Genomic DNA, 16,875 nt, shown 5'->3' on the forward strand with positions numbered 1-16,875 from the left:
ATTGACGAGACAACCATACATCAAACCATTACAAGCGTTTAGCAAACTTCTTTAGTTTAAAACAAACAGTTAATGATTTTACGCGTATTTCCAGGCACAGTAGAACTTTAATTGATCATGTTATTCCAATTTTGATACAGCTTACTCTGTCACTGATACAAATTTGAAAAAAACCGATCACGAGACCTTAGTTATTAATGTAGTAAATAATTTCGTTAATAATAAGATTTTGTGAAATTAAAGTGCGGGAGGAAATATGCGAAGCTTGCCGTCTCGAATCTTGTGTTGAGAAGCCTGGATTTTCCTTTCGGGACGAGTAATTTAGATGAATCAGCAACTGTTCTAACTAATGTCTTGAAAACGTGTACCAATCGATCAGTTACGCAAAAGTTTGTATGTGTGAAAAACTCGAACAGCTGGTACAATTTGGATTTTTTGCGACTCAAACGTAAACAAAACAGGTGGTATAATAAATTTCGTAGAACTAATGATGAAAATCATTGGAATATGTACACGAACGCGCGCAAAAGATATTCACAATCTATTAAGAAAACTCGGTTGTGGATATATTCAGAGGAAGATTGATCAGCATAAAAGCAACAGCAAAGAGTTATGGAAAATTTTGAAATCCCTATTGAAACCTAATAATAGCAAACCGCGGTCCATAACTTTTAATTGCACATTTGAACAGTCTGAACAATTTAACGATTATTTTGTCAATAGTGTTTCATTGATCAATCAATCTATTGAATTGGTCGATGAACCTGATGAAAAAAAGTTGTAGTTTTGAAAGTTTTCACCCCATTACAATCAATGAACTTAGAACTATTTGCTTTTGTTCAGGAGAAAATGCTGGAGTGGAAAGTGTTAATGCTAAAGTCATTCAAGATTGCTTTCATGTTATTGGCTACATCTTGCTGGACCTTATTAATAAATCTTTGCTAGCTGTACATGTACCTCAGGTGTGGAAGGAATACCTGATAGTCCCTATTCAAAAGGTTGCTGGAACGATTAAAGCCGAAGAGTTTCGTCCCATCAACATGTTGCACACATTAGAGAAAATATTGGAATTGGTTGTTAAAGGCTAGCTGTTGGAATATTTAAATTATAACACTTTGCTAATACCAGAACAATCGCGATATCGGGAAGGTCATTCCTGTGAAACCGCATTGAACTTGGTGCAAAATTGAGCAAAATTGAAGGATAATTTAGAAAATCATTGCAGTTTTCTTGGATCTAAAACGTGCTCTCGAGACAATTTCCAGGCCCTTGTTGTTGAACACGATTAAGCGCTTTGGAATTACGAGTACTGCACATAAATGGTTTGAAAGTAATTTGTATGACAGAACTCAACGGACTATTTTTAACGATTTCATTTCCAGCCCCGTAGGGAATAATCTTAGAGTATCTCAGGGAAGTGTATTAGGGCCCATTTTATTTATTGTGTACATTAATGACATGCGACGAGTTTTGCGATTTTGTGATATCAATCTTTTTACTGATGATACTGTGCTATTCATTGCAGCTAATGATTTAAATCAGGTCGCGTCACATTTAGTATAAGCAATTGAAATTGAACATAAGTAAAACGAAGTATATGGTAATCTCGCGAATTCGTTCAAATGAAAACGTCTCTATTGTTATTGATGATAAGACTATTGATCGCGTTCGGGAAATTAAATATCTTGGCGTGATTATTGATAACAAACACAAGTTCAACACCCACATTGACAATGTCATCAAGAAAATTGCCAAGAAGTATGGAATCTTATGTCGATCGAAAAACGATTCAACTATTTGCAGCAAAATACAATTATGCAATGGAGCAAAGGATTGTTCATTTAACTACGGTGTTCATTTTCAAAGTAGTTAACGGTTTGCCGCCTCGATATTTGTGTGATCGAGTTGAAAGAGGAAGTGACTTTCACAGTTATAACACAAGAAACGCGAATGAATTCAGAACACCCAATTTCTTGACATGTGCTTCATAAAATTCGTTGTATTTCAAAGGTATAAATGTGTTCAACTCGATGCCAAGACATATTTAACTTGCAACAACACTTACAGAATTTTAGAGGCATTTTTTTTTATTCTTTATTTGAGAGGCTTTCAGCCTCCTGGGCTAGTTCGCCTAATTTTAGAGGCACTGTATTTTACACGTGAAAGCTAACACGTGTAAACAGCCGACCGATATATTTTTTTAAATTTTATGGCGATGACTGTTACTGACGAAGTTCGTATAAACGAACGGATAATTTAATGTGGGATTTTTTATTTGCAGTTTGTTTTCTAATATTTTCAATTAACCTGAGGAATTTTTTTTGAACGAATTATATTAAACTATTGAATTTTTTAAATTACCTTTTTTTAAATTTGTATTTATGTCCTCTTTATTATGTCTGTCATGATCCTGGTGGTGATGGACTATTTTTATTTTCATTTTGTTGTTTTTATATTGAATTAGTTAAAAAAATAGTCTACATAAGTTTGAGCGTCGCGCGCGTTACACAGATATAAAGAATATTAAATTGAAAGTTTTCTAAGTGCCGGTCTAGAAATTTTTCGTTAAGAAAATTTTCTCCATTTTCTCTGGATGAGGATATTCATAGTCAATCCAAAACAAGGCTGGCAGTTGGGCTTGTGCTCTGGTGGACCACTTGGCTGCAAGGGTCTCGTCGGGACCGTATGGGCTCTGTGGCGGACATGACTGAGTATTGACTTGTCATTTGACATTGCAATTTTTCGAACTCATATCTGTAAATATAATCAGTTCGTTGTTTTTTTTTTTTGCCTAACTGATGTCAATGCTGCAAAAAATAACTAATTTATCTTTTAGATAACTCGTCTTGCTCAAACCTCTGTAGGGGAATCATCATAGTTTTTTTTTTTTTTTGAACCGAGTAAACTTCTTGCACCAAATAAAAAATATGTGGTAATTTTGAAGATTTTTGATTTACTGTGAAAACAGTTCAAAGCATGTAAAGCATGCAAAATGGAAGTGCTGAGAATAAAGTTAACACGATGACTGCCACGTCAGTCACCGGGGACTGACACTGAGTTTTCGTCCAGACTGCGTCAGTCTCCGATGACTTACAGTATAACATATGATAAAAAAGGTAACTAATATAAGCATAGAAACTTATAAGCATTCCCCTTCTACCAAAAATACCTTCCACTGCGATGAGAAACGATAACCCTAATACGTTCATAAATTTACATATAATCGTTATAAAATCGTGGCACTCAACGTGTTAATCGATCGAGATTTTTTTAACGTAGGAAAACATGTCACGTTTTATGAAATAGTTTTAACGTTAGTAATTATTTTTGCTGTGAACGGATTTCAATTATATTATATACCATTCTCGAACCGTAAATTTTCTAAGATTTTTGTTTGTTATGCTATATATTATGATACCCTATCCTGTAAATGGTTTAAGTGGCATTTGCGATTTCTAATACTTATTCTCGCCAGGGTTACCATATCTACAGAATGATCTGTATTTATACAGTTTTTTCTGACTTTTTGAAACCAAGAATCTGTAGATACAGATTACAGATTTTTTTTGGTTTTCATACAGATTTACAGATTTTTCAAAATAACTATCTAATATAAGTTATGGCTCAACAAGAGAAAAAATGGCTTGATCTCAATAATTTTTCCCCCAACTCACAATTTTTTTTTCATATAGCATTGAAATCTGTCTAAATGAGATTCATTTTGGTACTCATATGTAGCGTGCAGTATTGCTTTCTCATGTTCAATCTGCGTCATCGGTTAGCTTCACAATAAATAAATAACACTGTTTATCCTTTTCCTACTGAGGCACTGTGAATGCGAATTTTTACGTGGATACCATCCACGTCGTCAAATTCATTCACAGTGTCGCAATACAAGAAGTTTCCCTTTAATCATTCCCTTAAGCATGAATAACAATTTTTGTTTATACTATGTACCGTTATATATTATTCGTATTTAGTAGCATTGTTTCGGTTCCTGAATAAGTTCACAAGACATTAAAGTTCGTTTAGAAAAAGTGTGAACTGATACATTGCACAAATTATAATATTGGTGTACTTCTTTGCTGTGTGGGCTGAGAGCAGACAAACGACCGAAAAGGGTTAATACAGATTTCGATGCAGATTTTCTGAGAAAAAACTCAGATAACAAGATTTTCCGAGACCAAAAACACATATTTTATTGTGGCAACCCTGGTGTGCACCTTGTTAGCGAATGCCTAATAGAAATGAGATTCATATTCTGCAAAGGTGTTGCAGATCACTTATTGCGCTCACATCACTGTGCGGTTCACAAGTGATATCACTACCACATACCACTATCCGCTGCTACTTACTACGGCACTAATTGTGTTTACTTTTTTATGCTATCAAACTGTCTCATGTTGATTTTCTAGGCATAACTGTCCCGTCATGAATTTTCAAACCAAGCTTGGTTGATTATAGTGAGGGAAACTTCCACATTTCATTAAACAATAGTTTGCTGCTTATAAAAACCCGGTGTATTGCTAAACTGAAATGCTTAAAGCTTCTGGTAGACAAATATACTAGTAAACTTAGATTACGTTTTTCGCAGTTGGAGAAAATGAAAATGTTAATAAGTTGCACTGAACGAAATGCAACCAAACACAACAAAAAATGATGGAGGTTGTTCCAAGAACACGATCGTATTGTTGACAAAAGTGATTCAATTGGCCTAGTAATCATTTGTGTTTTTTTTTCAATTAGCAATAATCGCACTTCGGATGTTCCTCATTGGGTATGATATCACCGCTACGCAGAGCTATCTTTCGTATGTATTGATTAAATTATTGATTAAACTAGTGAATGAATGAAACAATTTACGAATTCAATTGCAAACAAATCCCAATTCAGGTCAATTCATGCATTAAGGTAGTGGTTATTGCAGCAAATAGTTGTCAACATTTTGCCTAATCATCAAACGGTATGAGTGGAAGTTCAGTGAGCTGGCGACATGAAGAGATATGCAGTCTTGAATATCCGAGCCGAAGCGTTGTACCCGCTTTTGTAGACCGTATCAGCAAAACGAATTCCAGAATGTAAAAATGCATGGAGGTATAAAAGTACTGCCGATTTTCCCAGCTTATTGGTTCGCAATCTGTGTTGGAAAAACAAATTTCGGTTAGCAAAAATGTAAGCGAGTACAATAGTATCCGGCAGCTTGCATCTCATTTGCAATGCCCATTTCCCCACACTCCATGGTTTTGAAATCTGTGTTAGGGATACATTCCGATTTGCAGAAACGCAAGCGAGTTCAAAAGTACCCACAACTTGCATCTATTTTGCAACTCCGATTACTCAAGCTCCATTGTTTTGAAATCTGTGTTAGGCAAACATTCCGATTTGCAAAAGCGCAAACGAGTACAAAAGTACACGCTGCTTGTATCTATTTTGCAATGCCGATTTCCCTAAGCTCCATGGGTTTGAAGTCTGTGTTAGGGAAACATCCATCCATTTCAGCGATCGTACCTCAATCGTTGCGCAATCAAAACTGAGTGGATTTCCGATTTTAGGGCTATTGAAACAAGTTTTTGGATCAAAAAGTAACAAGCATATAACGCGTAGACATTTTATCTTTCGAATGAAGTGTTTATCATACCATTTCGTTCAGTTAGTTAGGAGCTATTAACGCTCAAAATCTCGTTCTCCGGCGTAACGCTTTCGTTCTCGAAACTTTGAACTTACACCCCAGTATAGAAATGAAAGACGCAGTTCTACGTCAAATCGAAAAGTATGGGTCTAATGTTTCGCGATACAGAACACAATTACCACTTTTGACGAAAATCTGAGAACCACTATATCGGTCTGGCATGGAATGCCTGTAGAATGTTGCGAAAGCTAGTTTTTAAGTTTCAACAGAAGGAAAAGGAGTTCTGCATGGTGGGGTACGAATTCGAGTTTGAAACACTTTATATTGCTCAAGGGAGTATGATAAATTATTTCGATTTTCCAATTGATCTGAGTGAAATCGGGTTTTTTTAGTTTATTTTTTCAAACTCACCAAACAATAGAAAAACATTGTACGAAAAGAGTAAAATAGGTTTAATTATCGAGCCATTCAATTGATTCAAAGCATGTTTCGGTCGTTTGGTTTCAGTCGCAGTTGAACCTGGCTCGTGTATTCATTTACCGGTCGAGCTCATTGAATACACGAGCTCGGTCATTGGTTCTAATTTAACCTGTTGATAACTGAAAATGAATAAACATATGATATGTTCAATACTTAAAACAACTTCAACGCAAAATGGATCACTCACATTCACATTTGTTCCTGTTATTTGACATAGAATACTTAAGGAAGTTCTATTGAAAGTGACACAATAAATACTACTTTGGAATGTTTTTTTTTTGTGTTCTTCACATTGAATGGAGAGGTGAAAATTTGTTACCGATTTTTTAAATAGTGAAAAGTGGTACGTTTGTTTTCCTTCCTCATTTCCATCCTTTTTTCAATTAGAACTTCTTTCATTTCTTTACGAAGAAAAGTATCTACTATACTAAAGATTCAATTTACTCTCTCATACCTTCACGTTCCAGCAGACGATACTATTTATTATTTTTTCCTTTTTTCAACAACATACTTTGCAAAAAAGGAACTGCTTGTTATTTTAATATCAACCTTTCAAAGAATCTGTAGAGGAAAGAAAGGATACTTAATTATATGAAACAGTGGGTGCCATCGTAAACAGGTTGTTTGATGGCAATACTTTCGAAAAAAGCCTCTAGAACATGCGATGCAGCATGGATGCACCTCGGGAGCACCAAAAGCTTGTTCGCGCAGCATGGTCCCACTACTGCCGAGCTAATACAATTCATAATAATTTGAGGTTATTTTCAGTGGATTCGAGGAACATCGCTCTTACAAGCGAGGTCCAGGTCGAAAATAGTGTTCGTGATTCGCCGACCGGGAGGCTGTATTTTGTGCAGCTGTTCGATAATATTTTGCTACATGATGGTGTGCTCCGCTGGAAAATTCCTTCTTCAACGCAGCTGCTGGTGTTATCATAATAGGGTGAAAACCATTTTTGCTATTCTAGTATACGGTATGAGACAAAGTATCGTTTCAAATTTGGAAACAATTTCATTATTAACCCCCGCAGTTAATTTTTGGAACAATGGGTTGATATTTCTGGTCATTGTCAATCAGAAACTCAATTCCATTTGCCCTCAGGACAGCATTGTATTGATTTTCGATACCATATCCAATCGATTCCTCTTGCAAACATGTCAGTTACTGCAAGTCAGCCAATTATACAGAACATTATCTTCAATGTCGGAAAAATATTCGAAAGCAAAAAGCTTTCCACTCTCGAGCATATCTCGTGAGTCAATTTTAGCTGGAATAACCCCTCTTCTCGTTCCACAACGTCACTCTGCCACAAAAAGATATTTCGCGATACACATAACCTGTGATGATTCCCCAAACCTCTACTAACGACAGAAAACAATAACAGTGGGTTGCGTGGAACCGTTCGAAAAACAAGCCACGTTTTTCCAGTGAAATAACATTTCCCATTTTCCCAACTCAACGAACAAACGAGAAATGTCACCGCATCAATCCTCCGCCTCATACGGTCGACGAGACCCGGCAAGGATCGACCCAAACTATTAGTTTTTACCATGTTGCAATTAAAATATACGATAATGTTGATGGAACCCATTACAGCTATTCGTTATCAGCTAGAATTGACTGCGACCGGTCTGCACCGGCCCACAGCTCGCATCTCGATAACACCTGCAATTGCCTAGGCACCAGCATGCCACGAAGAGTTGACGTTGTTTATCACATGGTGTGTGTGTGTGTGTATGGGTGGGGGTGGGTGCTGTCCCACTATGCCACTGTGCAGCAAGCATTGCGAATATTGACATCGAAAAAGTGATTGGCTGGGTATCGCAAGCATTTATATTACATGTTAGTGGTTAATGATGGTCTTTCAATGATAAGACCGAGATGTCTCTTCACCGCACTATGAACCTACATTTAGTGGATCGATTCCATTTGTGTTTTGCTGCTGGAGATGTAGACTCGGGTTTCCAGGGTTGAACTACTAATTGAACGATTTTTGATTGAAGTGAAAATATAATAAAATAAAAAAAAACCCATACCCACGATTTGCCCACGCATGCTAAAACCAACGTAGTTCACGGATGATATTCCACTCACAACAGACCTGTATATTTTCATTCGTTCACCATTATTATGATCATAGGCCTTCACGATTATTAGCGTCAGGTGCTGCGCTTCTCTTCGCTATGCGACGGCTTTACCACACTAGCATGTTGCATAAATTGTACCGTTTCTATGTGAGTAACCAGAGAACGAACCGACATTCAGCTCATTTCGAAACATTTGCCCCCCTCCGCAAATACCATCATTGAACATCGAAATCGTTTTCTATGTGACCCCTTCTGTAACTCAAAGCGCACGCAGGCCAACGAGCCTCCCGTTTGTCGATGGTTTTCGTTCATTCACAGCCTGGTATAAAGTAGGTTCTGGTTTGTTCTGCTGAAATCATGATTCCTGGTCTCAGTTGTCCCAAGCGAAGCCACATTTGCTAATTAATTAGTAGCGACGATTGATTCCTCCTCACCGCAGTGTAGACGTTTGTTATCAGTAAGGCACGTGCAAGGCATCACTGTTCGATGTTCTAACAATGTGACTTCCTGATTCTCCACCGTTCGAGCTAAGCCTATGATTGAAGATTCGAAGGGTGGAACGATCAAAATTTGGTCGAACAAAAATCCGCTTCACGTGCCATTAAGATTTGTACAGCGGCCTCGTCGACTCAGCTCGTCGCAGAACGCCAATTCATTTGAACTCGATATCCATAATTTTTTTGCGTCTACTTCAAGTTCCGTTGACGGTGGTTCAATATCACTCCATGAAGGCGGCATTCGATATGTCCTGGTTGATGACCCCGTTGGTAATGGAAATATCGCCTTTCCAGCCGCTGATGCAGATGGCTTTTCAAATCAAGTTTCATGGGCCCCCGAAACTACGATGATATATAATTTAAAATGCAATGTAAAATGGAAAAGTGATATGAACGAGAATCCATCGAGGTACAATACACAGTCCATAAATACAGACATAAAGAACGATACGAATATAAAAAAATCTATAATTTTTTGACGTAGGACTACGTCTTTCATTTCTATACTGGGGTGTAAGTTCAAAGTTTCGAAAACGAAAGCGTTACGCCGGAGAACGAGATTTTGAGCGTTAATAGCTCCTAAACAACCGAACGAAATAGTATGATAAACACTTCATTCGAAAGATAAAATGTCTACGCGTTCTATGCTTGTAATTTTTTGATTCAAAAATTTGTTTCAATAGCCTTAAAATTATTGAAATCATTGAAATCACACCAATTGGTATAAAAGTGAGTGTCGCTCGGAAATCCACTCAGTTATGATTGCGCAAATGACGGCGCCAGTGGTTGTATGGTTAGCGTAACAGCCTCACAATCCGATCGGCCTGGGTTCAATCCCAGCTGGCGTCGTTGGGATTTTCTGAGGCGAAAAATCTCTGGTTACGTCTTCCTTCGGAGCGGAAGTAAAAGAAGTTGGCCCGGCTCATGAGTTGTTGAGTCTGATAGGTAGGAACAGGTGGAGTCGCCTCCCTGATGTCGGTGATTGGCACTAAAGTGGCGGAAATAGGCCGACGAAAAATAAGCGAAGATAAAAAAAAAAAAAATGATTGCGCAACGATTGAGGTACCATCGCTGGAATGAATGGATGTTTCCCTAACACAGACTTCAAAACCATGGAGCCTGGGGAAACTGGCATTACAAAATATGTGCAAAATATATGTGGGTACTTTTTATTCGTTTGCGTTTCTGCAAATCGGAATATATTCCTAACACGGATTTCAAAACCATGGAGCGTGGGAAATTGGCATTGCAAATGAGAAGCAAGATGCGAGTACTTTTGTATTCGCTTGCATTTTTGCAAACCGAAATGAGTTTTCCCAACACAGATTCCGAAACCAATAAGTTGGGAAAATCGGCATTGCAGATCTTGGAAGTACTATTATACTCCCATGCATTTTCACACTCCGGAATTCATTTTGCTAACACGGTCTACAAAAGCGAGTACAACTTCTACGCATACCGTTAGATGATTAAGCAAAATGTTGATAACTATTCGCTGCGATAACCACTACCATAATGCATGAAGTGACCTACATTGGGATTTGTTTGTAATTGAATTCGTAAATTGTTTCATTCATTCACTAGTTCAATCAATGATTTAATCAATACATACAAAACATAGCTCTGCGCAGCAGCGATATCGAACTCAATGAGGAACATCCGAGGTGCGATTATTGCTAATTGAAAAAAACAAAATGATTACTAAGCCAATGGCAGTCCTACGTCAACCTTGCGGTTATAGCATAGGTATAACCCATCCATAGTTGTTATGACATTTTTCAACATAGCGGCTTCAAAAATATACTACACTAGCTGACCCGGCAAACTTCGTCCCGCCCAAAATTTGTTTTTTGTTATCAAAACCTTCACACATTCACGTTTTCTTACTAAGCGCAAGTTCATGAGTCCAATCGCAGAACTGTTCATTGATTGATATTCTAATCGACCCCGTTGAATTTATCTTTTACTAAAAAATTCCTATTACTTCTACCAAAACTCGTCATTATAATATCAGATTATTTTCAGACACAATTCTTGTTCAAGATTTTTCAACCATTTGCATGATTTTTCAACCATGTTACATGGAATAAATGTTTGATACAGAAAATATTATAGAATAACGTCAGACCCCTCCCCTCTTCTCCCCTTAGAGAGGGGGGAGAAGTGTCTATTCACCATAGAAACGTTTCGTGCCCCCTAAAAACTTCACATGCCAAATTTGGCTCCATTTGCTTGATTAGTTTTCGAGTTATGCAGTTTTTCATTTGTATGACAGCCCACCCTAAGAGAGGGAGAGGAGTGTCGAACCACCATAGAAACATTTATTGCATGCCAAATTTGATTTCGTTTGCTTGATTAGTTCTTGAGATATGCAGAAATTTGTGTTTCATTTGTATGGAAGACCCCCTTAAAGAGGGGGGAGGAGTGTCGAACCACCTTAGAAATGTCTCTTTCCCATAAAACCTCCACTTGCCAAATTTGGTTTCGTTTGCTTGATTAATTCTCGAGTAATGCAGAAATTTGTGTTTCATTTGTATGGCAGTCCCCCCCTCAGAGAAGGGGGTGGAATGTCTGACCACCATAGAAATGTCTCTTACCCATAAAACCTCCACATGCCAAATTTGATTTCGTTTGCTTGATTCATTCTCGAGTAATGCAATAATTTGTATTTCATTTGTATGGCAGTCCCCCTTTAAAGAGGGGGATGGAGTGTCTAACCAGCATAGAAACATTTATTGCACCCTAAAAGCTCCATATGTCTAATTTGGTTTCGTTTGCTTAATTAATTCTCAAGTAATGCAGAAATTTCATTTGTATGGCAGAGAACACCCCCCCCCCCCCTAAGAGAGGGGGAGGGAGTATCTAACCACCGTAAAAACATTTATTGCACCCTAAAACTTTCACATGCTAAATTTGGTTTCGTTTGCTTGATTAATTCTCGAGTAATGCAGAAATTTGTTTTTCATTTGTATGGCAGCCCCCACTTAGAGAGGGGGAAGGGGTCTCAAACTATCATGAAAACCTTCCCCGGCCTCAAAAACCCCTACATATCTATTTTCATGTCGATCGGTTCAGTAGTTTCCGAGTCCATAAGAATCAGACAGAAACCCATTTTTTTATATATAGATGGTCTGAATAGTCTCGGGATTTAAATTGAAACCAATCGTTTTTGTTTTACGATTTCTGGATTCGTAGACTCTTTTCGCCTTCCAGAGCGAGGTGCATCTGCGGTGCTTGTACACTAGGGTGCCAATGAATGTATGGGAAAAAATCGACCCTTAAATTTAAAAAAGTTACCCTATACAAAATGTTTATCACCTCCAAAAAACACCCTATGCCAAATATCAGCTCAATCGGATTTAAGGGAGAGTGGCGCTAAGCAGTCGAAATTTGATTTATTTGAAAATCGAAAAAGGAAAATCGGGGTTTTCGAAAAAAAATGTAAGCCAAATGTCCAAAAATTGCATGAAACGTCGAGATCTAGTGTCATCTCGAAAAAACAGGAAGTGGGTTATATCTATGGTATAACCGCAAGGGTGACGTAGGACTATCGTTGATTTAGAGATCATTTGTTTGAAGTTGAATCTCAATCCATTCTGAATGAATGAATAATGAATATTTGGGGAACTTCGAAAACGAGAGCGTTACGTTGGAGGCACAAGGTTTTATTCATCCAATATAGGATACGAAAAACCTTGTTCTGAAGAATAATCTTCAGAAGCTAACCTGCTAACTGTACTTGATTGACAAATCACAAACCCAAATGTATTATATGGATATTTTATGGATAGAAAACATTAAAATAAACTCTTTCGCTTGAATGTAATTTTCAATTCCAAGGGGAACTGGCAGATTATTTTCCAGCAACCATTAGATATTTCCACCACCTGTTAATAGCCGCGCGTGTATGTGTGTGTAGCGATGTCTTCCCAGGGAACCGTTTGTGGCATTACTCTCCTCCTGATAGATTCCCTTCTGGCCTAGGGTGCACAAACAGGCTCTTGGTGACACCGTTCATCCGCGCTTTCATGATAAATAAAGAGCTTCACCGCAACAGCGACAACATGCTCCAATCGCTGTTCAATTAGAACTGAGTGGATTTCCGAGCGCCGCTCGCTTATATAACGATTGGTGATTTCAATAGCCTGTTTTGAAAGCAATTTTAAGACTATTGAAACAAGTTTTTGGATCAAAAAGTAACAAGTATATAACGCGTAGACATTTTATCTTTCGAATGAAGTGATTATCATACCATTTCGTTCAGTTGTTTAGGAGCTATTAACGCTCAAAATCTCGGTCTCCGGCGTAACGCTTTCGTTTTCGAAACTTTGATTTTACACCCCGTTATAGAAATGAAAGACGTAGTCCTACGTCAAAAAAAAGATGTCAAAAATCGACACTCTGGGAATTTTTTTTCGGAGTACGAGACGAATCGTATGGTTTTAAGTGTCAAAAAGTGATTTGTGCGATAATATACCCTATGCAAAATATTAGCTCATTTGAACTTCATTTATTAGTGTTGCAGACGTTCAAATTTGAGTTTTTTGAAAACCGAAAAATCACCGGAAATCGGGGTTTATAAAAATTTTTTGTTCAAAATTGACTTTTCAGACGGAACGGAACGACCAAATGCCAAAAAAAAAATTTTTTCGACAATTTTTTTTTTAAATAACAGTAAATCTCGACGAGTAATGCAATTTTATTACATTTGGCATCACAAATTTTTTTTTCGAAACCCCGATTTCCTTTACTCCCCCTTTGGGTGATTTTTCGTAATCTATTATTTTTGCGTGAAATTCAAAATTTTATTTAAGATATTTAGGATGGTCCGATTTAGGGTAAATATGCACCGTTTTGTTGCATAATTTGTTGCCCTTTTAAATGTAACTTCATAATGCCTATCTCATAGAAGTCTTGGTCCTTATTGGCGAAACACTCTAGTAATCGATTTTCACGATCTTCTCTTGATCGCAATTTGTTATCAATTAGTTAAAATACTAACAAAATAACGGATGACGTATGTTCGCGATGCTTCACGTAATATAGTTGGATTGATTCGTATATACATATTCGTACGTATGCGTGGGACTTCCAAAAACACCATCAAATCTTAAAGTTAGTTTGTAGCTGTTACTAACTGTTTGCGTTTTTTATAGCAATTCTTGAGAGGCTCTTCAAAGTTAAAATTATTTATAAAAAAAAACCGTAGTCACCGATGGGTTAGACATTCTTAACACGTTGAGCTCCGATAATGAATTTTTCGCCTGGCTTACAAATGGCTGATGCAACGATAGAGAGCTTTTCTAAAAATTATTTTGTAGCCAGCTTTTCCGGCTGACCGGTGGAAAATTCAGTCACCAACGCGAGCTTCAACGAGGCAAATGAATTGACTTTGCAGTCAATTGAAAATGAATGTCTAATGTGTATTGATATTTATTTTGTGTTCAGGAAATTTGCTGCTGTTTGGTCGAGAGGCGTGAGAATTTGGTGATTTTTAGTTCGATCCATCTAATATCAAAATAAATTTCACCAAAAAATGAAACAAAGATTTGACAAGGTTTGATTGGAGGGGTAATAACTAAGTCAACCGCCACGAGTGGCTTACGCTACGGCACCCGGTTACGCTAGCTAGCTTGTAACTATTCTAACTATGAATATTTTTTTCCGTTCAATTTTTGTTTGTTTTGTTGTATTGTTAAAAGATAGATAAACAAATATTGATATAACAGATAGTAAAAACACCATTCGTTTTATTTTTCCGGAGCCACGTTTCGGTATTCGAAACATTGGAACATAACCTTAAATGCTGAGCTCGAATACACAACTCTTCCTGGGGCACAATTTTACACCGTAAAGCAAGAAACAGAAGCTCCAAACGCGGAGTAATCAAATTTTAAATACGGGAAGAATGTGCAGGTTTGTCACGCAATTTGTCAATGTGGCATGCAATCATCTTTTTTTTTCACTATCGGGGATGTAAAAGACGAAATTTATCGGATAGAATGTCTCCAAAAACGTGTTTTACCACTCATCTGAAAGTATCATCCCTGCAAAGGTAAGAAATGTTGTATGGATAACAAATATTTGATTAAAAATTCATTTCCAAAAAAAAATCAATATATTTCATCACAATGAATTTTATTTGGTTTTCAATGGAAAATGATTACCAGTGAATATAATATTTCAAAGTTACAAAATCAAACAACCCCATATCATATGCATTTCATTTGCTCTTTTCCCTGCACCGGTTCACATTTTTTTATTCACTCGCGAGCTCTGTGTGCTTTAAAAGTTAAACTGCTCGTGTGTACCATGAGCAACAGAATATGGCAACCATAACGATGCAACTTTACTCCCGATAGTGAAAAGCTGAAACGCGGTAGATCCTCTGCGTGGAAGCTTTTTTTCCTCCGAACTGACTAATGAAAAATGCATTTTACACTGGGGAAACTTTCGCGTAATGAAGTGCACTTTAAATCTCGGTTGATTTAAGCCAATCCAAAGAAACCACTCGGAATTTCGCTACTCTTTTTTATGGAAACCACAGTTTACGTTCGGTGGATGAACAAAATATTCATTTATTCATTTGGCAAACTGTAAGCACAGCTTACGAGGAGGAAAAACATTCCCAATGTCGGGAGAGCTACAAGCTTTGCGATTCTCATCAATCACAATTTATGCGGTTTGGCTGCCGCTTCCTCCATTTAGAAATGAATAATGTTGCGGAAACACTAAGGAAGGGATGAAACGGACAGAATTGCTATGAAGTAATGAAATATTATTATTATGATTTGAAGAATGCAAACCTTTAATACGCACTGAATTTTGTAGAGACCATGAGTGTTCAATATAATCTAACACTCCGTCGATACGATGGATCTACTTGTACATTTCATTCAGTAAAAGAGTTCTGTACCCTTACATTCTAATGCCATCAGCCAAAGTGTAAACAAACCATTATCGCATTACGTATTTCTCTCATGTTCTGTGAAGCTTAACCGAATAGACTACATTTTGTACGATCAAACATGCTCTCTAAAGGGGGCGTTCGTCACCCAGTAAGGCAATAAACGAAATGAAAAATCCACATAAAACACAATGGTACTTCGGGCGTTTATCATCCCCCAGAAGCTGAAAATTTCGATGGTTCAAGCATATTCTCGCTCGTTCACTCCTGTCCCTGTGCGGTGTCCTCTCAGCTTCCATAAAGTAAACTCATCTTCTAACCACTCGATTTATGTCTCTTCATTTTCAGAGCAAGGCAGCCTGACGATCGTCAGACGCACCAACAGTAAGAAAAATACGCACATACTTCAACAAACTCAGTTCCAACAGTCGGAGCCTCTCGACTCTGACGCTGACTACCAAAACCAGCAGCAGGAGGGGGACGATTTCCAGCAGCCCCTGACGGAGAGTGAGCTCGCATACGTCAACAGCCAGCTCAGCCGGGAGCTCGAGAGCATGCAACCTACGGACGGATCCGGGCCCGAGTCCCCGCCGTCTAGCGCCGTGGTCGTCGCGAACCGTTCCATTCCACTCACCGGCGATGAGTTGGACAGTGTTGACTTGGCCACAGACAATCTACCAGCGGTCGATACACCAGATGCATGTGATAAAGCCGCGCTAAGGTATGTTACTTGTGCGTTACTGCGATGATTGTCGCGTATTATCGATGCTCAGGGAGGAACTGTGCTGGCTTGCCGGGAATTGGCTGTGGGATTCCGTGCCGTCAACTTGAATTCACTAGTCTAAGTTATGAACCTCGCGAAACTAATGAACAAAGCTGTAAAGAGAATAAGTGAGTGTGTAGCGGAGGAATTAAATGATTTACAACCGAAGGGAATATTTGTTTCTTATTATGGGGGTGGTACATACCAGCATCCCCAAGCGGACGATAATTGAATTAGAAAGACTTATGCTGTCTGCTGTGTTACCCAATTTAATAATGAATTATTTTCTCGAAGGTTCCCATACCGAGCACGAGAGTTTATCGCATTAATGCTGAGTACCTGGCCAAATGGGATATGTACGCATATAATTTGATTAGGGATGAACTGTCGGTTTGAATGTAAGAGGAAATATTCAGTACTTAATAACATCAGTAGGTTGGAAGAAATATGAGATCTTCCATTGTAAAATAATTTTATTACTAAAAATTCCATCGCAAAGTAACTAGAGATGT

The 16,875-nt window shown here is 37.8% G+C and overlaps 1 protein-coding gene and 2 pseudogenes across 6 annotated transcripts in view; 2 read left to right on the forward strand and 1 right to left on the reverse strand.

The window, feature by feature from the left end:
• Positions 1–16,875, forward strand: part of LOC129773218 (dual specificity calcium/calmodulin-dependent 3',5'-cyclic nucleotide phosphodiesterase 1A-like) — a 544,686-nt gene that overhangs the window by 410,126 nt on the left and 117,685 nt on the right. For all 6 annotated transcript variants that reach the window (XM_055776805.1, XM_055776809.1, XM_055776808.1 and 3 more), the window contains one exon: positions 15,949–16,321. In XM_055776805.1, the coding sequence (XP_055632780.1) occupies positions 15,949–16,321 (373 nt within the window). The remainder of the gene's footprint in view (positions 1–15,948; positions 16,322–16,875) is intronic.
• On the reverse strand, positions 4,639–4,803 carry LOC129781025 (U4 spliceosomal RNA; annotated as a pseudogene).
• LOC129781028 (U4 spliceosomal RNA) lies at positions 10,313–10,395 on the forward strand (annotated as a pseudogene).

The sequence above is a fragment of the Toxorhynchites rutilus genome, chromosome 3 (genome assembly GCF_029784135.1).
Source record: "Toxorhynchites rutilus septentrionalis strain SRP chromosome 3, ASM2978413v1, whole genome shotgun sequence".
Lineage (NCBI taxonomy): Eukaryota > Metazoa > Arthropoda > Insecta > Diptera > Culicidae > Toxorhynchites > Toxorhynchites rutilus.